At 59.9% G+C, this 24,213-nt stretch overlaps 2 protein-coding genes across 3 annotated transcripts in view; both read left to right on the top strand.

Annotated features, from left to right (window-relative positions):
• Positions 1-2,604, top strand: part of EFTUD2 (elongation factor Tu GTP binding domain containing 2) — a 48,187-nt gene extending 45,583 nt beyond the window's left edge. For both annotated transcript variants that reach the window (XM_068167201.1, XM_068167202.1), the window contains exons 26-28: positions 128-281; positions 1,313-1,420; positions 2,029-2,604. In XM_068167201.1, coding sequence (XP_068023302.1) covers positions 128-281; positions 1,313-1,420; positions 2,029-2,124 — 358 coding nt within the window. In that variant the 3' untranslated portion in view covers positions 2,125-2,604. The remainder of the gene's footprint in view (positions 1-127; positions 282-1,312; positions 1,421-2,028) is intronic.
• A 2,454-nt stretch (positions 2,605-5,058) lies between these two features.
• Positions 5,059-24,213, top strand: part of GJC1 (gap junction protein gamma 1) — a 43,146-nt gene continuing 23,991 nt past the window's right edge. Inside the window, 1 exon segment of the mRNA XM_068167127.1 lies at positions 5,059-5,350. The gene's annotated coding sequence lies outside the window, so the exon portion shown is untranslated.

Genomic DNA, 24,213 nt, shown 5'->3' with positions numbered 1-24,213 from the left:
GCAGATGTCCCTGCACACTGCAGGGGACTTGGACTGGATGATCTCTAGGGCCCTTTTCCAAGGCCAAGCAGGCTGTGCCTCGGGCCCTGTGGCAGGCATGAGGTCTGATCTCCTGCTGTGTTGGCAGAGGCCACGTGACGCAGGATGCTCCTATCCCGGGCTCCCCTCTCTACACCATCAAAGCCTTCATCCCAGCCATCGACTCCTTTGGCTTCGAGACAGACCTGAGGACCCACACTCAGGGACAGGCCTTCTCCCTCTCTGTCTTCCACCACTGGCAGGTGAGTCCTGGTGAGACAGGGAAGGGCTGGGGTCAGGCACCAGGCAGGGGCTCTCAGTGGAGGGGGAGCACAGGGGGAACATCCTTGCAGCATCTCATGTTGGGGATGCTGTGTGCAGCAGCTTGGATCCAAGTCACATCATCCCTTCTCCTCTTGAGGGAGAGCTAAATGCTGCTGCCTGCTGAGCATATGGGTGAGGTGATCCTTGTCTGGGGGCAAGAGAAGCTGCTTGGATGCATTTGGGGAGCAGAAGCCTCAGAGCAGGGTTTGGACTGGTTGGCCTGAGCCATAGGACACTTCAGCTTTGCCTCTTGGAGGAGGCTTTTTAAACCAATGGAAAGCAGAGTTTGGGTCAAAGCTCTGTCCTCTGGCCACTTCTGTGTCTGGGGCAAATGAGGCCTTGCAGGAGCAGCCCCTGTGAGGTGCACAGCTGCTTGTGGTGCAGCCAGGTGGGAACAGCAGCAGCAGCAGCCTGAGCTCCAGGAGCTGGCTTCAAGGTCAAGATGTAAAAGGCCAAAGCTTAGCTCTGAAAACACTAAGTGTGCCTTGAGTTCTGGAGAGGGTTGTGCTGACCCAGGAGGGTGGTGAGGCACTGCAACAGGCTGTCCAGAGAAGCTGTGGCTGCCTCCTCAACTGGAAGTGTCTAAGGCAAAGCTGGATGAGGCCTTGAGCCAGCTGGGCTGGTGGGAGGTGTCCCTGCCCATGGCAGGGGGGTGGAGCTGGATGAGGTCTTTCAACTCCAACCCATTCTGTGATTCTATGAATCTATGGATTCAAGAGATGATGCCAGGGGAGAAGCCAGACCCAGAGGTCTGGAACCCACGTGGGTGGTTCTGGTGGGCAGTTTCCAGAGGTCTTGCAGTACCCCAGGGGGAGGAAGGCGAGAGGTGCTTGGCCAGGAGAACAGATGAGGTGTTGGGGCTGTCACACCTTGGCTGGGGGTGTCCACAGGGCCCAGGGGGGTTTCCTGTGGCAGTTCAGGGTCTCCAGGAGGTGGAACTGGTCTCCCATGTCCTGGCCCTGTGTTTCAGATTGTGCCTGGTGACCCCTTGGACAAGAGCATCGTCATCCGGCCCCTGGAGCCCCAGCCAGCCCCACACCTGGCCAGGGAGTTCATGATCAAGACCAGGCGTAGGAAGGTAGGTCTGGGAGTGTCTGCAGTGTCCCTCTGTCTGTCTGCCCCACCAGCTGAGCTGTCCCTGCCCCTTGGGCACACCACATCCCCTCTGCTCCCAGACACAACCAATGAGCCTCAGGACTTGCCTCACTCTTCACCCCCCATGCTGTGGTGGTCCCAGGAGCGACTCATCTGGCAGTGGCTGCAGCCCAGAGCAGGCCCTGTGGCATCTGCTGAGCCCCATCTGAGCCCTTGGGGGCCTGGCTTTCCCCACCTGCCCTGCAGAGCAAGGAGCAGAGGTGTTTGCTGTGCTGGTTTTGTGAGCTGGACTGAGAGGCTGGGGGTGCTCCTGGGGCCACGAAGGGAAGGAAGGTCCCTTTGGGAGGGCAGGGAGCTGGTAGATGCTCTCAGCAGCACCAGCCACATGTTTGCAGCTTCCTGAGAGGCTGTGAGATGTCTTCAAGGTGCTGAGGAGCTCCTCGTGCCTTGCCAACTCTCCACCCTCCTCTGGAGCCCCCAGGCTGCTGGGAGTGTGGGAGCCCAGTGTGTCTTGGTGGCCACCTGTGGCTCAGGGGCTGTGCACTGCTGGCTGCCAGAGGAGTGAGCTGTGGCTTTGTGGTCACCCTGCAGGGCCTGAGCGAGGATGTCAGCATCAGCAAGTTCTTTGATGACCCCATGCTGCTGGAGCTGGCCAAGCAGGACGTCGTCCTCAACTACCCCATGTGAGCCCTGAGCCCTGGCTGCTGCCTGCCTGCCCTTCCCCAGCCCCCCTGCCCAGCCCTGCCTCCTGGGACCTGCTCCTCAGGAGGCTGTAGAAGTTTCCCCTGGGCATTCATGGACTGTGCAGCCAGAGCCTGCCCCACGGAGGGAGCAGCCCAGAGTGCTGCTGCTTTGTGTGTGGTCAGTCCCCAGCCCCTGTGGCCTCCAGCAGGAGATGTTCCCTCTGGATCTGCTCTCTCCAGGTTGTCCTCAGCTGCAATGTCAGGTTTGCCAAGGACTGAGCTTAAACTTGCTTTCAGCTTGCTGCTCATCCTCTCCTGCTGCCAGGGGCAGGCTGCCTTGGGCAGAGCACCTGGCTGGGCAGAGCACCTGGCTGGGCAGCCACTGAGGAAGGAGGAGATGCTGGAGGGGTGGGGGAGAAGAGCCAGGTGTGGCTTTGACCTCTGTGTACCTATTTTTTGAACCCTGGTAAATGTTTCTTACAAACTTGCAGGCTCAGTCTGGTTGTGCTGGGAGAAGGCAGCGCTGGGAGAGGCTCTGCCTCAGCTGCTGCTTGGATTTCCCTATCTCCAGCCCAGATTTCCCCTGTCCCTGGGCCCCATATCCCCCAGACACCCTGCCCCTGCCCTGCAGCAGCCAACTCACCACTCCAAGTAGGACCTTGAGGGGTTGGAGCAAGGCCAGAGAAGGGCAACAGAGCTGGGGAAGGGTCTGGAGAGCAGGGCTGGGGAGGAGCAGCTGAGGGGGTTGAGTGTGGAGAAGAGGAGGCTGAGGGAGACCTCCTTGCTCTCTGCAGCTCCCTGTTGGAGTGAGGTGAAGGTCAATGTCCTCACCCAAGGAACAAGTGACAGAGCAAGAGGAAATGGCCTTGAGTTGCACCAGGGGAGGTTTAGGATGGGCAAGGGGCTGCAAGCTAGAACCCAGGAGGTTTCACTTGACCTTAAGGAGAAACCTCTTTACTTTGAGGGTGCCAGGGAACTGGACCAGGCTGGACAGAGGTTGTGGAGTCTCCTTCTCTGGAGACTTCAAACACCCACCTGGACATTGTGATCCTGGGCAAGCTGATCTAGACAAACCTGCTCTAGCAGGGGGGTTGGACTGGATGATCTCCAGGGGTCCATTCCAACCCCTACCCTTCCATGTTTCTGTTGGGAACAATTTCTTCCCCTTGAGGGTTGCCAAGGCCTGGCCCAGGCTGCCCAGGGCAGTGGTGGAGTCCCCATCCCTAGAGGGGTTTCAGAGCCCTGGAGATGTGGTGCTGAGGGCCATGGGTTGGTGGTGCCCTGGCAGTGCTGGGTTCAGGCTTGGACTCACTCTTCAAGGTCTCTTCCAACCAAAACACTTCCATGACTCTCTAAGAGTTTCTTCATTTCTTGCTAGCTCTTAGGCTCCTGCCACATTTCCTCACCAGCTGCTCCTCCCCTGAGAGGTTTTTGGTGTTCTCTGTCCCCTGCCCCAGCTCCTCACTGCCTCCAGACTCAGCCTCTGGGCCACTCCTGAGCTGTGCTGTGAAAATCAGGCTGCTCTACATCACTGGAGCCATTGACAGCCTCTCTCTCCCTGCTCTGCTGGGCCCAGTTCTGCCCCTGCTGGGATGCCCCGGGCTGGGGTGGCCACTGCAGACTGGTCCAGCCCCAGATTCACCTCTGGGAACCTGCACTTGGAGAGGCTCAGGACAGCTTGGGGCACACAGCACCCCTGCATCAGAAGGTGAAGCCAAGGGCACAGCTGCTACACACTCCCACCCTAACCCTTCTGCCAGCTGCCTGTGGAAACTGGGAGGGCCTGGGCTAACACAGGCAGGGGTAGAGCAGTGTCCAGCCCTCCTGCAGCCTGCCAGGGCTCTGTGGAAGCTGGGGGTAACTCTGGGCCCCTGCTCACCTGTGGAGCTCAGAAATGGGAAGGATTTCCTGCCCCATGGCCCTTGTGTGCAGCCCCAGCCCCCTGCCCAGCAGGAGGGCACAGGGTGCCAGGGCTCAGCCCTTCCTGCCAGACAGGGCCAGGACATTCCCCATCCATTACCTTGCCAGCTTCACCTTCCCCCTGTGTCCCTGTGGAAGCTGGGTTCAAGTCCTGCCTGGAACACACAGGAGCTGCCTTATGCCCCTACCAAGCCCACCGTGGCCTTGCCAGGGGTGCTTTGCACCTTCCAGTACAGCCCAGCACCCAACTGGGCCCCTGGGGCTGAGGCCAGGCAGCTCCTGGAGCTCTGCCAGCCCCACACTGCTGCTGGCTGGGCTGCAGCACAGCAGCAGCCGCGGGCTCGGTGCTGCTCGGCACGTCCCGGGGCTCAGGGGATGTGACCCCAGCTCCGGAGCCAGGCCCTTGGCTGCTCTGTCCCAGGGCAGTTTTGTCACAGCGAAGGGACATCCATCATCCCCCAGGGTGGCTCTGATCCCACCCCCTGGCTCTCCAGGGCTGGATACCGTGGCTGGAAGGTCCCTATGGGGGCAGCAGTGCCGATGGGCATTGGTGTTGGTCGCCGCTGCTCTCCAGGGAGCCGAAGCATGGCGCTGCGCTGCCCGGCGGCTGCCGGCGGCTCGGAGCCCTGCGGCGGCTCTCAGCTCGGAGCCCTGCGGCGGCTCTCAGCTCGGAGCCCTGTGGCGGCTGTCAGCTCGGAGCCCTGCGGCGGCTGCAGCCCGGCCGCGGGGGCAGGGCTCGGCCCGGGCCGGCGTGGGAAGGATTCGGTTCTCACGCAGCCGTTCCCAGCAGCTGGAAAACGCTGCCACCCCCCTGCCCCCCCGAGCTCTTGTGGCCCAAATCCCGGCCCCACGCACGAGGGCTGGGAATTTTCCATGGGAAGGCTCTTCCCTGGGAACGGGGGCTGCGGAGGGCTGGACCCCGACCCCAGCCCCTTCCGAGCCGGAACTTCCCCCGGCCGCTGAAGGAGCTGCGCCAGGTGCTGGGCGCTGCACCCCCCGGGCCGTGGAGTGGTAAACTGAAGCATGGGGGCTGGGGGTTCCATCCTTGCCTTGAGCTCCCCAGGGCTCAGCACTGGGACAGGCCGAGGGAGCAAATGGCCTGCACACAACAGGGTCACCAGCAACAAGTGACACTGCACTGCCCCCTTGGCTCGTCCCTCTTTGTCCCCAAGCCACAGTGACTTAGATCATAGATCATAGAATCAACAAGGTTGGAAAAGACCTCAGAGATCATCAAGTCCAACCGATCACCCAACACCTCCTGACTAATTAAACCATGGATGGGTCCCAGGGAGACGGCACTCAATGAGGTGAGGTCCAGCCCTGCTCCCAGTGTCCCTATCCTCATCCTGCTCCTGGTGCCTGTCTGCAACCTTCACCCTCATGTCCTCAGCCCTGCTCCTGCTGTCAGCCGTGTCCTGCTCCCCATGCCCCCATCACCCATTCTGCTCCTGCTGTCCCTGTGCTGGTCCTACTTCTGCTGTCCCCATCTCTGTCCTGCTCCCCATGTCCTTGTCCCCATCCTGCTCCTGGTGTCCCTGTCCACAGCCCTGCTCCCAGTTCTCCTTTCCTGCCCGCGGCGTTCTTGTCCCCATCCTGCTCCCCATGTCTGTCCTTGTCTGCATCCTGCCCCTGCTGTCCTCACCCTGCTCTGTCTCCCTGTGCCCCTCCTGCTTGTGCTGGCACCACACTCGCCCTCTGCCTGTCCCCGTTCGGGAGGGCAGGCAGCACCCCGAGGCCACCGCTCGTGGTCCCAGGCAGTGTCCCTCTGGCCCCCTCCCAGGTGCCCCCATCCCGGCCCCGCTCACTTCCAGCTCCCGCCGCGCAGCGGGGCCGTGCCGGGGGCAGGTGGCGGCGGGGCCGGTGGGTGGGTGGGTTCCGGGGGGGAGGTGGTCTCGGCGTTGCGCATGCGCCCCGCGCCCCCCGCCCGGGCTCGGCGGGCCCCGCCGCGGCGGAGCGAGTGGGCGGCCGAGGGGGCCCCGCCGCCAGCATGGGCCGGAGCCGCGCGGGGCAGCGGCGTGAGTGCGGCGGGGGCGGCGCCGGGGGGCGAGGGGAGGCGAGGGGAGGCGGGAGGCGGCGGGCTCGGAGGGGCTGCGAGCCTCGGGGCTGGGGGAAGGAGGCGGAGCAGAGGGCACCGAACCCTGGCGGGCTGCGGGGGGCTGCGGGGCGCTGAGCGGAGCCGGCGGCTGCGAGCGGGAGCGGTGAGCGCAGGCGGGAGCCCGAGTGCCGCCGCCGGCTCCGAGTGCTGCGAGCAGCTGAGCGCAGCCGCGGGCGCCGAGCGGACCCAGGCGCTCCGAGTGGAGCCGGCGGCCGGAGGGGACCCATCCAGGCTCCCTGAGGGGAGCGAGGGGCCGGTAGGAGCCACCTGGCCGAGGGGCAGGGCCGGCGGCTCCCCGGCGTGTCCCGGGGCCGGGCCCGCGCGTCCCCGCCGCTGTTGCCGGCGGCTTTGTCCCTCCCGAGGTGCCCCGGGAGGCGCCTGGGGTCCCGGCGCGGGAAGGTGGCTCTCGGGGCCGGGCCTTGCCTTGCTCCCGGCTGAGGAAGCGCAGCCCCCAGCGCAGGGCTGTGGCGGGGCCGGGAGGGCTGCCGGAGCGCACAGCCTGCGAGGTGCTCGCACCGCTCTCGGTGGCGAATTTGGCTTTTTCCTCTGGCGCTGAGCTGTTCCGAGTAACAGGTATGGGATTGTTTTACTTCCTGAGCTCTCCTTGCTGAAGCAGCTCGGCCGTGCCCACTCCTCAGCCTGGCAGGACGCTGCTCAGCAGCCCCCCGAGCGTTCGGGGCAGGGCAGCAGGGGCTGCCGAGCACCGGCACAAGCTAAGCGAGCGGCTGCCTGCTCTCCTCGGCCGGATCCACGTCCGTGGTGCTGTTGGTAGCCTGAGTTTGCCCTGTCCTGAGGGCTGGCAGCCATGCCCCAGGTTTGACATTTCCCCGCACTTGCTCTGAACGCCAGAGCACGAGGGAGAAAAATCCATCCCCTGTATCGGGTCATGAAAGTTTTGCCCTGTGCTGGGCCTGCCTGTGCCCTGTCTCTGTGAAACGCCACAGCAATGACATTTGTGCCCTTCCTTTTAGTGCCCTGCTTTGTTTTCCCCTGGTTAGCCAATTCTCTGCCCCCCTGGCAGGAGCCAGCTGTGGCTCTGGCTGGTCGCTGCGACCTTGCTTCCCAGGGAGGGAAATGTTAATTTTGTTCCACCGTCACATTGATCACAGATAGGAGATGGTGCCCAGGGATTTAATTAGGGCATGGATGTGCAGTATGGATTCTGGAGCAACAGTTGGTGACACCGCGGCCAGCCCTTGCGCTGGGGCTGTGCTCGGTGGTTGGGGAGCAGGGGGAGAGCAAAACCCTGGTGTTGGACACAGCACTGCTTATTGCTCTTGCTGGTTGCCTTTTTCGAGCACAAGCCCTGTGAGGAGTGTGCCCAGGGGGCCAAGAAGGCCAAGGGCATCCTGGCCTGCAGCAGGAAGAGTGTGGCCAGCAGGAGCAGGGAAGTCCTTGTGCCCTGTGCTCAGCACTGCTGAGGCCACACCTGGAGTCCTGTGTCCAGTTCTGGGCTCCTCAATTTAAGAAGGACATCGAGAGACTCTTGAAGGTGTCCAGAGAAGGGCAATGAGGCTGGGGAGGGGTCTGGAGCAAAGCCCTGGGAGGAGAGGCTGAGGGAGCTGGGGTTGCTTAGCCTGGAGAAGAGGAGGCTCACGGGAGACCTCATTGCTCTCTCCACCTCCCTGCAGGGAGGTTGTAGCCAGGTGGGGGTTGGTCTCTTCTCCCAGGCAAGCAGCAGCAGAACAAGAGGACACAGTTTCAAGCTGTGCCAGGGGAGGTTTAGGCTGGAGGTGAGGAGAAAGTTCTTCCCAGAAGGAGTAATTTGCCATTGGAATGTGCTGCCCAGGGCGGTGGTGGAGTCACCCTCATTGGAGGTGATCAAAAAAGGCTTGGATGTGGCACTTGGAACTATGGTTTAGTTGTCAGAAGGTGTTAGGTCATAGGTTGAACTTGATGATCTCTGAGGTCTTTTCCAGCCTGGTTGATTCTATGATTCAATGATTTTGCTGCCTGTGAGTCAAGGACAGTCCCCAGGGTAAAGGATCTCTCCCCTTGCTGTTAGGCTTCTGTCAGGGATGTGTTTCACAGCCCCTGTCAGCGCAGTTCCCCAAACCCACCTTCCTCTAGGCCATTGAGAAGGGAAAGCTGCTGGTTTGTGCCAGGGCTCCTGCTGAGGAGCATGGCAGGTGCCCTGCTCTCTACTCCTGGTTGTTTCCAAGGCTGTTCTAAAGTTCCCCTTGTGCTTCCCTGAGGGAGCCAGGCAGCTCTGCTGGGAGGTGCCATGTGTCACAGGTCCTAACGAGACACATTGGGCAGTTCAGCTGCCTTGTGCCTGCCCTTATTCTCCCATCCAACTGCTTCCACCAATCCTAAATCCCCTGGGATGTTCGTGCTGCTCCGGAAGGGCAGGAGGGAGGGTGCTCGTTTGCCCTGGCTGGTGCCTCTGTGGGTGTGGAGCTCGGTGACAGAGCTGCTGTGCCTGACGGATGCGCCGGCCGCTGCCGCCCGGCCTCCTGCGGCTCGGCACAGCGGCTCCCGGCCCGCCGGCGCTCCCCAGGGTTACAGCTGAGCGAGTTTGAGCGCAGGGGTTTCCTGCGTGCCGGCACAGCCGGGCATCCCCTGCGGCCAGAGGTGTCTGACCGACCCTGCGGGCAGGGAGGAGGTGAGCTGCGGGCTGCGGACTTGGGGCAAAGGCTCAGGTGAGCTGGGGGCTGCGTGCTCAGGGTTGGGTGCTCCGTGTGCGTGGCTGCCCTGGGAGCCTGTTGGTGGCTCCTTGTGAGAGAATGGTCTCTTTGTGGTCCCTCTCTGGTCCCTCTCTCAGAAACCAGCGGCTTGGCTGACGTTTCTGGGTAGAAATGGCAAAGGCTGGGGCAGAGCAGAGCGAGGACCGCGTGTGGGCGAGCGCTGGCGCCTCGGAAGCTTCCTGTCCCGCATCTCCTCAACCTTCCTTCACAAGACTCTTTCTCCAGCAGCTTTGTGTGGTGGCTCCTCTTGTTCCTTGCCTGGCTTCACTTGTCCTTGCTGTGCCCTTTAAAACTCTCTCTGGCAGGTTTTGGATCAGTTGAAGCCGTGAGAAGTGATTTACAGTGCCACAGTCAGGGTTTTGGAAGGCTGAGAGGGGCTGCAGCCTTCTCAGCAGGGCGACCTCCAGGGCAGCCAGCGCCGAGGCTGGGAGTTTGTCTGGGGGCTGGTGGAGTTTGTCTGGGGGCTGGTGGAGTTTGTCTGGGGGCTGGTGGAGTTTGCTGGTCGACAGCTCTGTAATTAACAAAAATAACGAAGTATTTTCTCAGCTGTGCACTAACTTGGAAGAGTTGGAGAGGGGCTTGAAGCCATTCACAGGTCAGAACGCCTGAGGAAGCACCAGGAAACGGCTCTGTGCCTGGGGGGGGGTCCCACCAGGACCCATTCTTAGCCCTTCCGTTAGGGTTGGAATCAATCCTGAGGTCTTTTCCAAGCGAAAGGATTCTGTGACTCTATCACTTGGGATTATGTTTGCCTGTTCCTCGGAAGCAGGCATCCAGGTCGTCAGAGATAACTTGCAAGGGAGGCAGATAGCAGGGAGTGAGCGCAGCGAGGCTGCTCGGAAGGAGGTGGTGCGGGGCTGGAGGCGGTGCTGACCGTGAGGGCTTCCAGCAGCCGAGGGGAGGATAAAAGCAAACTTGTCGGGAGTTGGAGTGGGGACTGAGGTGCAGCAGGGCAGCTGCCAGCTTCTAGGCAAGCTCAGACCGACTCGAGGAGTTCAGCAGTGCACTGAGAAGCCTGCATCACAGACAGCCTCCTTCTGAAGAGCTCTCCCTGGTTCCAAAGGGAAGGTTTGGGAACTGTGTTGCTTAGGCAGGACTTCATCTTCAGAGATCCTTCCTGGTTGTGTGTGTGGGTTTATGGCTGATAGAGGCAAGGTGCAAGAGCAGAGCTCTTCCAAGCTGTGAAACCTCATCGCTGGTGGAGAGGCTGTGATGAATTTTAACACAGAGATTTGTGGGTTCTGAGAGTCCCCAAACTCTCCTAAAGTGTCACTTCTTGCCAGGCAGGGGATGAGGTCCAGTGCCTGTGCTGGTAGCTGGGTGCAGTTCAGCTCTCTGGGACTAGCAAAGCAGCCTAGAAACAGCCATCAGAGGTCCTTCAGTCATGGAAGAGTCTTGTTGGGTGGGATAGGGGCTGGGGTTTTGCCCCTCCTGGGCCTCATTAGGTGGGATAGGGGCTGGGTTATGCCTCTCCTATGGCTTACTGGGTGGGGTGTGGGCTGGGTTTTACCCCTGCTGTGCTTCCCTGGGTGAGCTATGGGCTGGGTTTTGCCCCTCCTGTGCCTCCCTGGGTGAGCTATGGGCTGGATTATGCCTCTCCTATGCATCCTTGAGTGGGATATGAGCTGGGTTTTATCCCTCCTGTGCCTTGGTGAGTGGGATGTGGACTGGGTTATGCCCCTCTGGTCCCTTGTTGGGTGGGATATGGGCTGGGTTTTGTCCCTCCTGTGCCTTGTTGAGTGGGATGTGGGCTGGGTTCTATCCCTGCTGTGCCTCATTGAGTGGGATATGGGCTGGGTCATACCCCTCTGGTGCCTCCTTGGGTGAGATATGGGCTGGGTTATGCCTCTCCTGTGCCTCCTTGAGTGGGACAGGGGCTGGGTTATGCCTCTCCTGTGCCTTACTGGGTGGGGTATGGACTGGGTTTTACCCCTGCTGTGCCTCGTTGGGTGAGATATGGGCTGGGTCTTGCCTCTCCTGTGCCTCCTTGAGTGGGATATGGGCTGGGTTCTATCCCTCCTATGCCTCCTTGAGTGGGATATGGGCTGGGTTTTATCCCTCCTGTGCCTCGTTGGGTGGGATGTGGACTGGGTCATGCCCCTCTGGTGCCTTGTTGGGTGGGATATGGGCTGGGTTTTGTCCCTCCTGTGCCTTGTTGAGTGGGATATGGGCTGGGTTCTATTCCTGATGTGCCTCATTGAGTGGGATATGGGCTGGGTCATGCCCCTCTGGTGCCTCCTTGGGTGAGATATGGGCTGGGTTATGCCTCTCCTGTGCCTCCTTGAGTGGGATGTGGGCTGGGTTATGCCTCTCCTGTGCCTCCTTGAGTGGGATGTGGGCTGGGTTATGCCTCTCCTGTGCCTTACTGGGTGGGGTATGGACTGGATTTTACCCCTGCTGTGCCTCGTTAGGTGAGCTATGGGCTGGGTTCTATCCCTGCTGTGCCTTGTTGAGTGGGATATGGGCTGGGTTATGCCTCTCCTATGCCTCCTTGAGTGGGATATGGGCTGGGTTTTATCCCTCCTGTACCTCGTTGGATGGGATGTGGACTGGGTCATGCCCCTCTGGTGCCTTGTTGGGTGTGATATGGGCTGGGTTTTGTCCCTCCTGTGCCTTGTTGGGTGTGATATGGGCTGGGTCTTGCCCCTCTTGTGCCTCATTGAGTGGGATATGGGCTGGGTTCTATCCCTGCTGTGCCTCGTTGAGTGGGATATGGGCTGGGTTATGCCTCTCTGGTGCCTTGTTGGGTGTGATATGGGCTGGGTTTTGTCCCTCCTGTGCCTTGGTGAGTGGAATATAGGCTGGGTTTTGTCCCTCCTGTGCCTTGGTGAGTGGAATATGGGCTGGGTTTTGTCCCTCCTGTGTCTCCTTGAGTGGGATATGGGCTGGGTTATGCCTCTCCTATGCTTCCTTGAGTGGGATATGGGCTGGGTCCCTCCTATGCCTCGTTGGGTGGGATGTGGACTGGGTCATGCCCCTCTGGTGCCTTGTTGAGTGGGATATGGGCTGGGTTTTGTCCCTCCTGTGCCTCGTTGAGTGGGATGTGGGCTGGGTTTTGTCCCTCCTGTGCCTCGTTGAGTGGGATATGGGCTGGGTTATGCCCCTCTGGTGCCTTGTTTGGTGAGCTATGGGCTGGGTTTTATCCCTGCTGTGCTTTGTTGAGTAGGATATGGGCTGGGTCATGCCTCTCCTGTGCCTCCTTGAGTGGGATATGGGCTGGGTTCTATCCCTGCTGTGCCTCGTTGAGTGGGATGTGGACTGGGTTATGCCTCTCCTGTGCCTCCTTGAGTGGCATATGGGCTGGGTCATGCCCCTCTGGTGCCCTGGGCTCTGCTGGGGGGGCTCTGGAGCTGGCAGGCTCTCATGCCATGGCTGACACTGCCTTCTGACCAAGCCAGGATGCTGGAGTCACAACAGGAAGGGCTTTCACCCCAGAGCTGCTGGCGCACCACGAGGTGGGTGCAAGCCAGGAGCCCAGGCAGGCTGTGCCCACCGGGGTGAGCTCTGGGGCTTTGCCAGTGCCCCCCCCGTGGGCATTTGTACCCTGGAGGGGCTGTGTGGCTGGGGCCAGCCTGGGGCCAGGCTGTTGGCACCAAGCTGGGAGTCCTGTGGCTCTTTGCTAGCACTGCTTCAGAATTCCCTCCTAGAGCAGGTTGTGTCAGGTGCCCCCTTCCTGCCTCAGCCTTCCTGCTCTGGCAGGACTGGCAGCAGCAGGAGCCCAGACAGTGCCAGCGGTCATTAAGCAGTTGGAGTAGAATCCCCAGCAGATAATGGCTCTCTTTGTTGTCTGCCTGCTCTGGGGGCCCGGCCAGTGCTGCCCTCTCCTTAGCAGGAAGGTGATCCCTCTCTTCATCCTGCTTTTGGCTTTGTGCTGGCACCCAAAGTGCTGCGTGGAGCTTGTGCCCCAGATTGGTTGATTTGTGATCTGCCTCACAGGAAGGAAATTGCAGGCTGAGGGTGTTGGGGCTCTTCAGCTGGAGTAAAAGTAGGCTCCAGGGAGACCTCAGAGCAGCCTCCCAGCACCTGAAGGGGGTAGAGGAGAGCTGGGGAGGGACTCTTGGCAAGGGCTGGGAGTGCCAGGATGAGGGATGGTGGCTTTGAGCTGGGAGAGGGGAGACTGAGGCTGGAGAGGAGGAAGAAATTGTTGAGAGTGAGGGTGGGGAGACTCTGGCAGAGGTTGCCCAGGGAGGTTGGAGTGGATGCCCTCTCCCTGCCCAGCTGCAGCAACCTGGGCTGGTGGGAAGTGTCCCTGCCCGCGGCAGGGGGTTGGGGCTGGCTGATGTTCAACATCCCTCCCACCCCATTCAGTGACTGTTCCATGACTGTTCCCTGGCGTTGAGCTCCCCCTGAGCCCTGCTGACCTGTGCAGGGAAGGAGGTTCCCTCCCAGCACCAGCAGCCCTGTGCCTGGAGCTCGGCTGCCTGGCTGCAGGGTGATGATCCTCTTTGCTGTGCTCTCTGATGCCTGCAGGGCCCTGTGTCCTTATCCCTCCTTTCAGCTGCTCTGTGGGCAGCAGGAGTGGAACTCCACCATCCCATGCCTGTGCCATGGGCCAGAGCTGTGCTTGTTGGACTGGAGCTGTGGCTGAGAGCAGTCAGGCTCTGCTCAGCACCTTCTCGCTTGGCTCTGGGCAGTGCTGCTGGAGGGCTGAATTGTGCCTCAGAAAAGCCTCCAGATTCAAGGGGTCTGAGTCACCTGCTCACCCTCTTCTTTCTCACGGCTCTGGGGGGCTGGCTGCTGCTGCTTCAAAGCCACAGAAATGAATTTTCTCTCCAGAATGCTCCTTGGAGAGGAAGAAGGAGCTATTAGAGTCCTGCTGGTAGCTTGGCTGTGAGTGGTGATCACTGAGCAGCCCTGCCTGCTGCTCCCCGAGCTGGGAGCTGGGGAAACATTTCACAAGACTCCTGTCATTTCTTTGGTGTAATTACAGTTTCTCTGGTGTGAAAGCAGGGCCATGAGGATGAGCTGAGGGCTGGAAGCCTTCTGCTGTGAGTTCAGGCCGAGGGTCAGGGTTGCTCAGGCAGGGGGTCAGGGTTGCTCAGGCCGGGGGTCAGGGTTGCTCAGGTTGAGGGTCAGGGTTGCTCAGGCTGGGGGTCAGGGTTGCTCAGGCTGAGGGTCAGGGTTGCTCAGGCCGGGGGTCAGGGTTGCTCAGGTTGAGGGTCAGGATTGCTCAGGCCGGGGGTCAGGGTTGCTCAGGCCGGGGGTCAGGGTTGCTCAGGCTGGGGGTCAGGGTTGCTCAGGCAGGGGGTCAGGGTTGCTCAGGCAGGGGGTCAGGGTTGCTCAGGCAGGGGGTCAGGGTTGCTCAGGTTGAGGGTCAGGGTTGCTCAGGCAGGGGGTCAGGGTTGCTCAGGTTGAGGGTCAGGGTTGCTCAGGCTGGGGGTCAGGGTTGCTCAGGTTGAGGGTCAGGGTTGCTCAGGTTGAGGGTCAGGGTTGCTCAGGTTGAGGGTCAGGGTTGCTCAGGTTGAGGGTCAGGGTTGCTCAGGCAGGGGGTCAGGGTTGCTCAGGTTGAGGGTCAGGGTTGCTCAGGTTGAGGGTCAGGGTTGCTCAGGCAGGGGGTCAGGGTTGCTCAGGTTGAGGGTCAGGGTTGCTCAGGCCGGGGGTCAGGGTTGCTCAGGCTGGGGGTCAGGGTTGCTCAGGTTGAGGGTCAGGGTTGCTCAGGCAGGGGGTCAGGGTTGCTCAGGTTGAGGGTCAGGGTTGCTCAGGCAGGGGGTCAGGGTTGCTCAGGTTGAGGGTCAGGGTTGCTCAGGTTGAGGGTCAGGGTTGCTCAGGTTGAGGGTCAGGGTTGCTCAGGTTGAGGGTCAGGGTTGCTCAGGCAGGGGGTCAGGGTTGCTCAGGTTGAGGGTCAGGGTTGCTCAGGTTGAGGGTCAGGGTTGCTCAGGCAGGGGGTCAGGGTTGCTCAGGTTGAGGGTCAGGGTTGCTCAGGCCGGGGGTCAGGGTTGCTCAGGCCGGGGGTCAGGGTTGCTGGGGCCGGGGGTCAGGGTCGCTGGGGCCGGGGGTCAGAAGGCTCCAGAGAGACCTTCTGGTGGCCTTGCAGTGCCTCAAGGGGGGCTGAGGGAAGGCTGGAGAGGGAGGTTTTGCACAAGGGCATGGAGTGATGGGAGGAGGAGCAGTGGCTTTGAACTGACAGAGAGGAGATCTGTGTTAGATCACAGAATGGGTTGGAAAGGACCTTTCAAGGTCACCCAGTCCAACCCCCTGCAGGGACATCTGCAGCTGAAGCAGGGTGCTCAGAGCCCCAGGCAGCCTGACCTGCAGTGGTTCCAGGGATGGGACATCTCCCACCTCTCTGGGCAACCTCTCCCCACCCTCCCTGTTAACTATTTCTTTCTTCTCTCCAGTCTCAATCTTCCTCTTTTACTTTCAAACCATCACCCCTTGTCCACACCTCCAATCCTGGAGTCACTTTTGGGGCCCTGACATTAAGGGGCTGGAGCAGGTGCAGAGAAGGACAACAGAGCTGGGGAAGGGTCTGGAGAGCAGGGCTGGGGAGGAGCAGCTGAGGGAGCTGGGGGTGTGCAGTGTGAAGAAGAGGCTGAGGGGAGACCTCATAGAGCTCTCTTTGCCATGAGGGTGGAAGAGATACTGGAACAGGTTGTCCAGAAAGGCTTTGGGTTCCCCACCTGTAAGCAGTGTTCAGAGCCAGGTTGGATGGTACCTTGAGCAGCAGTCTAGGACCAGGTGTCCCTGGGGTTGGACTAGATGGTTTTTTAAGGCCCCTGCCATCCCAACCCAAGCTGTGAGTGAGATTTAAGGTGGAAATTCCCAGCTGGGCTGTGGGCTGAGTGGACACAGGGCCATGTGCAGCTGGGCAGCCAGGACCCTCCCACAGAATCACAGGAGGTTAGGGGTGGGAAGGGACCTCCAGAGCTCGCCCAGGGCAGGGCACCCAGGAACACATCCAGCGGGGGTTGGAAGCTCTCCAGAGCAGCAGACTCCATCCACAGCCTCTCTGGGCAGCCTGCTCCAGGGCTCTGCACCCTCAACAGTGACAAAGTTTTCTCTCCTGTTCCCCTGGCAGCTCCTCTGCTCCAGCTTGCCTCCAGTGCCCCCTGTGCTGTCCTTGGCCAGCCCTGAGCAGAGCCTGGCTCTGTCCTCTCGCCCTTCACATCTTTATAAGCATCCCTGATGTGTGTTGTGGTGAAGGGAGTGCTGAGATGGGTAAATATCAAAGCCAAAAGCAGTTCCCTCTCCTCCTGCAGCCCTCAAGAGCTTAGCTTCATCCCCCCCAGCCCTGGCTCATAACCCCTTAGTGACTGCATTCCCAAGGAGAGCCCAGGCAGGGCTTTAAGGAATAACCCTGGTCAGGAGGGTTTGGGGCTTCATAAATAGAAAGCTATATTTGGAAGGTACCCAAAGAGTGTATTTCTGGAGCAAAGTGTATGAGGGGAAATGTGATGGAAAAATTGAGTCAGATGAGCTGATGTATGAGGCATTTCCCTCTGGAGTCATTGGGCTGAAAAATGGTTTCTGTGCCTGAACTTGAGCAGATGCTTCAGCACACACACAGGCAGCATCCCCCCCTGTTAGTATCAGCAGCCCTGCTCAGCCCTCTGTGAGCAATGCCCAGACCAGCCTGGCTCTGTCTCCTTTCCAGGGGCTCCTGGGCACTCCCAGCTCAGCCAGGTACTCCAGGCCAGGCCTGGCTCAGTGTCTGCTGCCCTGTGAGGAGCAGGGTTTCTTCCAAGCTTTGCAGCCTGTTCCTAACTCACTGCCCTGGGATTTGCTCAGGTGCTTGCAGAGGGGTGAAGGATTCCTCCTCATTACCTTGCTCAGATGGCAGTGCCTGGGCTCAGGCAGCTTTGTGCCTAAATAAGGCCACGGTACCAGCTCTGGGCTCCTGGGATGTTAGTTCCACCTTGTTAGCTCCCAATTTGTCAGCAGGCAGTTGGGAGAGTGTGTCCCTGACCTCCTTGGAGGGGCTGCTGAAGTACAAAGAGAAGTCATCCATATGGCTGGCCAGCAGCTTGTGCCTACTGCTCTCTTTGGCAGGAGTGTCACATGTGAGCAGAGCTCACTCCAGCTGGCAGCCAGCCCCAGGCTGGCCCCAGGGCTCCGTGCTGGGCCAGCTCCCTTGGATGTCTCTGTCAGTGATCTGGATGAGGGGATCAGGGCACCCCCAGGGAGTCTGCAGGTGACACCAAGCTCAGCAGGAGTGTTGGTCTGCTGGAGGCCCTGCAGAGAAACCTGGCCAGGCTGGATCCAGGGGCTGAGGAGGGTGGGATGAGGTTCAACAGGGCCAGGAGCTGGGTCCTGCACTTGGGTCACAACAACCCCAGGAACACTTCAGGCTTGGGGCAGTGTGGCTGGAGAGTGCCCAGCAGAAAAGGCCCTGGGAGTGTTGGTCAACAGCAGCTGAAGGTGAGCCAGGGAGTGGCCAAGAAGGCCTCCAGCAGCCTGGGCTGGAGCAGCAATGCTGTGGGCAGCAGGGGCAGGGCAGGGATGGTGCCCCTGGGCTGGGCACTGGGGAGGCCACACCTGGAATCCTGGGGTCAGTTTTTAGCTCCTCACTGGAGGAAGCACATTGAGAGGCTGGAGCAGGGCCAGAGAAGGGCAACAGAGCTGGGGAAGGGTCTGGAGAGCAGGGCTGGGGAGGAGCAGCTGAGGGAGCTGGGGGTGTTGAGCCTGGAGAAGAGGAGGCTGAGGGAGACCTCCTTGCTCTCTGCAGCTCCCTGGAAGGAGGCTGGAGCTGGGTGGGGGTTGGGCTCTTCTCGCTGCTAGCAAGTGACAGGACAAGAAGGAAAGAGTCTCAAGCTGCCCCAGGGAGGTTTAGGTTGGACATGAGGAACAATTTCTTCCCCTTGAAGATTGTCAAGGCCTGGCCCAGGCTGCCCAGGGCAGTGGTGGAGTCTCCACCCCTGGAAGGGTTTCAGAGCTGTGGAGATGTGGTGCTGAGGACCAGGGGTTGGTGGTGCCCTGGCAGGGCTGGGGTAAGGCTTGGAGTGGCTGATCTGAAAGGTCTCCATGCTTCTGTGGTGCTGAGCAAGCAGCTGACAGCTGCCTTGTATAGTTCTTGTTTGCAGCCCTGCTCAGCTCAGCCTCATCTCCTCTCCCAGGTGTTGTTACTCACCTGTAGGGCCCTGTGCACAGCACTTCCTCTCCTGGAAGTGTCCCCAGGAGTGCAGCTGCTTGTGGCCTCTTTGCCCTTCTGATGGGAGCTAAACTGATGGTGGACTGTGGAGAAATGACTTCTGGGGCTGACCCCAACAGCTTCTGGGGCTGAACCTAATGACTTTTGTGGGTCCAACCCCAGCACCTTCTGGGGCTGAACCTAACAGCTTCTGGGTCCAAACCCAGCAACTTCTGGGGTTGAGCCTAACAGCTTCTGGGTCCAAACCCAGCAACTTCTGGGGTTGAGCCTAACAGCTTCTGGGTCCAAACCCAGCAACTTCTGGGGTTGAGCCTAACAGCTTCTGGGGCTGAACCTGACAGCTTCTGGGTCTAAATCCAATGACTTCTGGGTCCAAACCCAGCAACTTCTGGGGCTGAACCTAACAGCTTCTGGGTCCAAATCAAATGACTTCTGGGTCCAACCCCAGCACCTTTTGGGGTTGAATCTAACAGCTTGAGTCTGAACCTAATGACTTCTGGGTCTAAGTCCAATGACTTCTGGGTCCAACCCCAGTGCCTTCTGGGGCTGAACCCAACAGCTTGAGTCTGAACCTAATGACTTCTGGGTCTAAGTCCAATGACTTCTGGGTCCAACCCCAGTGCCTTCTGGGGCTGAACCCAACAGCTTGAGTCTGAACCTAACAGCTTCTGGGTCTAAATCCAATGACTTCTGGGTCCAACCCCAATGCCTTCTGGGGCTGAACCCAACAGCTTGAGTCTGAACCTAATGATTTCTGGGGCTGAACCTACCCATTCCTGGGGCTAAACCTGGCTTTAGCTGTGGTGCTGCTGAGGCATGCCTGGCCTGTGGGGGTGAGTGATGGTGCTTGTGGCATCAGGGCATGCTGGCATCCTGGCTTTTGGTGCCAGACGCTGCTGAGTGGTGTGGCCGTGCCAGACTTGGGCAGAATGAGTCCTTGTCTGTGAAGTTCTGTATCTCTCTGCTGCTTAAAATAGCAGAGAGCCTGGGAGGGGGAAGTGTGTCTTGTGTAGCTGTTTCCACACTGCCTGCAGGGTGCGTTTCTGACTCCTTGTTAACTCCTGGAAGTCTCTGCTGGGGATTCTGGGACGTGGCTGGAGGCTGGAGAAGGGCTGCGGGCAGGCATGGGGCTGGGTGGGAGGTGGTGCCCATGGGCTCAGCCCTGCTGCTAATGTGCTTTAAAATGGCATAAAATTGGAGATTAGGAACAATGTCTTTGCTGCAGGAGTGGTCAGGGCCTGGCAGAGGCTGCCCAGGGAGGTGGTGGAGTCCCCAGCCCTGGAGGTGCTCAGGGGAACCTGTGGCCACGGCACTCGGGGCCAGGGTTTGGTGGCCACGGTGGGGTTGGGTTGCTGGCTCTTGGACTCAGGGATCTTAGAGAGCTTCTCTGACCCAAACGATTGTGTGAAGCAAATGAAATAGACAAAGTTCTTAGTGAAATGATGGAAGTCCTTAATGTGTGTCCTGCCTTGGGTGCCTCATGTGAGCTGCTCTGTGTGCTGCAGCCCCTCCTGACACGCTGCTGATTTTCACAGTAAGCACATGGAAGTCCTTGGGGCAGGGCTGGGTTCCACTCACACCAGACCCTCATTCACTCAGCTGATGTTCAAATCTGGAGTCAAGCTGCTGTGAAGTATCACAGAATCAGTCAGGGCTGGAAGGGACCACAAGGATCAGCCAGTGCCAACCCCCCTGCCATGGGCAGGGACACCCCACACTAGATCAGCCTGGCCACAGCCTCAGCCAGCCTGGCCTTAAACACCTCCAGGGCTGGGGCCCCAACCACCTAGTGGAGAAGGATTTTCATGGGGGAAACTGTGATCCCTGGGGTGTTAAAAGAGCAGAGTGGAAGTGGTTGGGAGGAGGCACACAGGGGTCTTCCACAGGGCAGTGAGCTTCCAGCAGCTCTAGGGAGGTTTTCCTGCTCTACTCTGCCCTGCTGAGACCACACCTGGAATACACCTGGTCCACTTTTGGGCTCCCAGTTCAAGAAGGACAGGGATCTGGTGGAGGTTATGAAGATGATTTGGGGGCTTGAGGATAGGCTGAGAGCCCTGGGGCTGTTTAATCTGGAGAGGAGAAGGCTGAGAGGGATCTGATCAATGTCTATCAATATCTGAGGGCTGGGGGGACAGGGGGCAGGTGCCAGGCTCTGCTCAGTGGTGCCCAGGGACAGGAAAAGGAACAACAGGGACAAGCTGGAACCCAGGAAGTGCCACCTCAACAGGAGGAGAAAGTTGTTTGGTGTGAGGCTTCAGGAGGCCTGGAGCAGGCTGCCCAGAGAGGTTGTGGAGTCTCCTTCTCCAGAGACTTTCAAGGCCCTCCTGGATGTGCTCCTGAGTGCCCTGCCCTGGGTGCCCCTGCTCTGGCAGGGGTTGGACTGGATGAACTTTTGAGGTCACTTCCAGCCCCTCACATTCTGTGACTCTGCAGGCAGCGTCAGGCTGAGCCTCAGCTGAGTCCTGTCTCTGACACCAGCCCAGGTGAGGCCCCAGCAGAAGCAGAGGAGAAGGGTGTCAGAACCTCTCTGAGCATTTTGCCTGCCCCCTGCCTAGGGATTCACTGTGGTGTGCAGCACTGCCTCTTCTCCAGGCTCTTGGAGGCCTTTTCCAACCCAAACAGTTCTGTAATTCTGAGTCATTGGCCACTGGGATGTGCTGCCCAGGGAGGTGGTGGAGTCCCCAGCCCTGGAGGTGTTCCAGAGGGGATTGGATGTGGCACTTGGAGCCATGGTTTAGTCAGGAGGTCTGTGGGGACAGCTTGGACTTGATGATCTTTGAGGTCCCTTCCAACCTTGGTGATACTGTGAATAAGAAGCCAGGGCAGCTTTGGCACTGCCACCTTGCCCATGGTTGTGCCCAGAAGGTCTCAGGGGGCTTCTTCCCACCTCCAGCTGTATCCACCACAGCCTCAGCCAGCTGCCTGCAGTCACCTGCCTGGCTTAAGCAGCTGCCACGTGTTTGGGGCTGATCTGCCTGCAATTGGCTGCTCACTCCCCTGACTGGGGGCTGCTCAATGGGGTGCCAGTCAGGTATCACAGTCTCACCAAGGTTGGAAGAGACCTCAAAGCTCATCAAGTCCAACCTGGCACCACAGACCTCCCGACTAAACCATGGCACCAAGTGCCACATCCAATCCCCTCTGGAACACCTCCAGGGCTGGGGACTCTACCACCTCCCTGGGCAGCACATCCCAATGACCCTCTCAGTGAAGAACTTTCTCCTCACCTCCAGCCTAAACCTCCCCTGGCACAGCTTGAGACTGTGTCCTCTTGTTCTGCTGCTGCTTGCCTGGCAGAAGAGCCCAACCCCCACCTGGCTCCAACCTCCCTGCAGGGAGTTGCAGAGAGCAAGAAGGTCTCCCCTGAGCCTCCTCTTCTGCAGGCTAAGCAACCCCAGCTCCCTCAGCCTCTCCTCCCAGGGCTGTGCTCCAGACCCCTCCCCAGCTTTCTTGCCCTTCTCTGGACACCTTCCAGCAGCTCAACCTCCTTCCTAACCTGAGGAGCCCAGAACTGGACACAGGACTCCAGGTGTGGCCTCAGCAGTGCTGAGCACAGGGCACAAGGACTTCCCTGCTCCTGCTGGCCACACTCTTCCTGCTGCAGGCCAGGATGCCCTTGGCCTTCTTGGCCTCCTGGGCACACTGCAGGCTCATGTTCAGGCAGCTGTCAATCAGCACCCCCAGGACCCTCTCTGTTTGGCAGCTCTCAGCCACTCTGCCCCCAGCCTGTAGCTCTGCCTGGGGTTGTTGTGGCCAAAGTGCAGCCCCTGGCACTTGGACTTGTTGAATGCCATCCTGTTGGCCTCTGCCCATCTGCCCAGCCTGGCCAGGTCCCTCTGCAGAGCCCTTCTGCCCTCTCACTGACCAACATCTGCTCCCAGCTTGCTGTCAGCTGCAAACTTGCTGCTGACTGAGTCAATGCCCTCATCCAGATCACCAATGAAGATGTTAAAGAGCACAGTGCCCAGCACTGATCCCTGGGGCACACCACTGGTGCCTGGCTGCCAGCTGGGTGGCAGAGGCTGAGCTCCTGGAGACGTGCAGCGTTCCTGGGGTGTGAGGCATGGTGGGGGCAAGGCTCTGAGCCCCCCCCTTGGAAAAGTGATTTGTGGCCATTCTCAGGAAGAGGAAGCCCAGCTGGTGTGTGCTGTGCCAGCTGGTGTGAGGAAGTGCAGGCAGCTCAGCCCCAGGGCTCCTCCCAGTGCTGAAGTCTTTCAGAAAGTGACCATTTGGGGTCCCTCATTTCACTGACTCATTTCCCATTTTCCCCTCACCAAACCCCTCACTGTGAGTGAATTTCTGTTTGTTTATATCCTACATCTCATCTCTGGCAAGCTGAAGCTGCTGTGGCTCCTGGTGAACTCCAGCTGCAGGGATGTTTCGTGCCAGCCCTGAGCCTGCTCTGATTTACTGTGCTGTTTGCTCCAAACAAATCACATTTAAACCCAATTTCCTGAGCTGAAACTCTTCAGTTGTTTCTGCACTTGAGCAGCACTTGGGAGAAGCTGAAGCAGCAGCCAGCCCTTGGCAGGAGAGCCTCATGGATTGTTGTGGTGTGTAGGAAACCAGTGGTGAGCAGGTTACCTCCTGGCCTGGCTGACTACTGCCCTCCTGAGCTTGGTGCTGTCCCCCTCTGGAGCTGTGTTGGTGTAGGGTCTGCCAAGCTCTCTGCTCCTTGCTGGATCTGCAGATGGAAAACCCTGCCCAGGTTTAGCAGAGCTGCTCTGAGTGCTGGGTTCTGGTAAAGCTGTTGGTGGTGAGGGTGAGCAACATCCTTGACTGCCTTCTGAACATAGAGTCATGGAATGGCTCAGGTGGGAAGGGAGCTGTGAAGCTCATCCAGTCCAAACCCCTGCAGCCAGCAGGGACAGCCCCAGCCAGGGCAGGCTGCTCACAGCCCCAACCAACCTCCCCTGCACTGCTGCCAGGCATGGGGCAGCTCCCAGCTCTCTGGGCAGCCTGGGCCAGGCTCTCCCCACCCTCACTGCCAAACCTTTCTCCTTCTCTCCACTCTCAAGCTCCCTCTTGCCCTTTCCAACCCTCCCCCCTTGGCCTGTCCCATCAGGCCCTGCTCAAAGCTCTGTCCCCAGCTCTCTGCTGGGCCCTTGAAGCACTGCAAGGCCACCAGAAGCTCTCCCTGGAGCCTTCTCCTCTGCAGGCTGCCCAAGGCCAACTCTCTCAGCCTGGCTCCCAGCAGAGGGCTTCCAGCCCTGCCAGCACTGCTGTGGCCTCCTCTGGCCCTGCTCCCCCAGCTCCCTGGCTGTGCTGAGGGCTCCAGAGCTGCCCCAGGCCTGCAGGGGAGGTCTGAGCAGAGCACAGCAGAGGGCAGAATCCCCTCCCTGCCCCTGCTGCCCACCCTGCTGGGGCTCAGCCCAGGCTGGGGCTGGGCTGGCAGCGCTCTGTGCCAGCTCCTGTCCAGCTTTTCAGCCACCAGCACCCACACATCCTTGTCCCCAGAGATTGTCCTCCAGCCCTTTGTTCCCAGCCCCCAAAGGTGCTGTTGAAGGCACTGCCTGGGGTCAGTCTGGGTGCAGGGCGAGCTGCTGCCTGGTGCTTGGCCGGGCGACAGGGCTGGGAAAATCAGTCCTTGAATTGGGTCACAGTGAAGGAAGTGGCAGGCTGCAGAATGGCAGAGCAGGGCTGTTGTGCCAGGCTGTGTCTTGGTGTCTGCTGGCTGTGTTGTTTACCAGCCATTCCTGCTCGGTTTGGAGCCAGCTCTGCCGTGGCTCCTGCTGCCGGCCGCGGTGTGGATCGGAGCTCCTCAGCCCTGCTGGGTGAGCAGGAGGCTTCTGATGAACAGGAGCAGACAGCATTGCTCTCCTTTGCCTTCCCTCTCCTGCCCTGCCATGGCCAGGAGAGTGATATTTGGGTCAGCTGCCTCCAGCATGTCACTTTCCTGTGCCACTCAGCCCTCTGAGCACGGAGGAGGAGGCAGCCAGGACAGGCCGGGGTGGATCAGGAGCGGGCAGCAGGGTGCTGTGGGTGTCCAGGGGCTGATGGCATTGGGCCAGGGGAATCTCTGCTGCCTGCCTGGCACCACGCAGGGAGGAGGGCTCTGCCCTGCCCTTGCTGCCAGGGACACCCAGGTAGGTGCACCAAGGCTCTGCAGCGGCGTGCAGCCCTCGGTGCCCTGGCTGGGGCTGGGGCACACCTCGGTCCTGTGCTCCTCAGTTTGGAGCAGAGACCTTCTGGCTCCCTGCAAAACCAGGAGTTTTCCTTCTTTTCTTGCTGCAGTGCTGTGGGTCTGTGTGTGGCAGTGCCAGGCTGTGGGCCTGGAATGCCAGGCAGGACATCACAGTG

The sequence above is a fragment of the Melanerpes formicivorus genome, unplaced genomic scaffold (assembly GCF_026170545.1).
Source record: "Melanerpes formicivorus ecotype bairdi unplaced genomic scaffold, bMelFor1.0.p_v2 SCAF_113, whole genome shotgun sequence".
NCBI lineage: Eukaryota > Metazoa > Chordata > Aves > Piciformes > Picidae > Melanerpes > Melanerpes formicivorus.
Note: the sequence above shows the minus strand (reverse complement) of the source record. Positions and strands in the feature narration are given on the sequence as shown.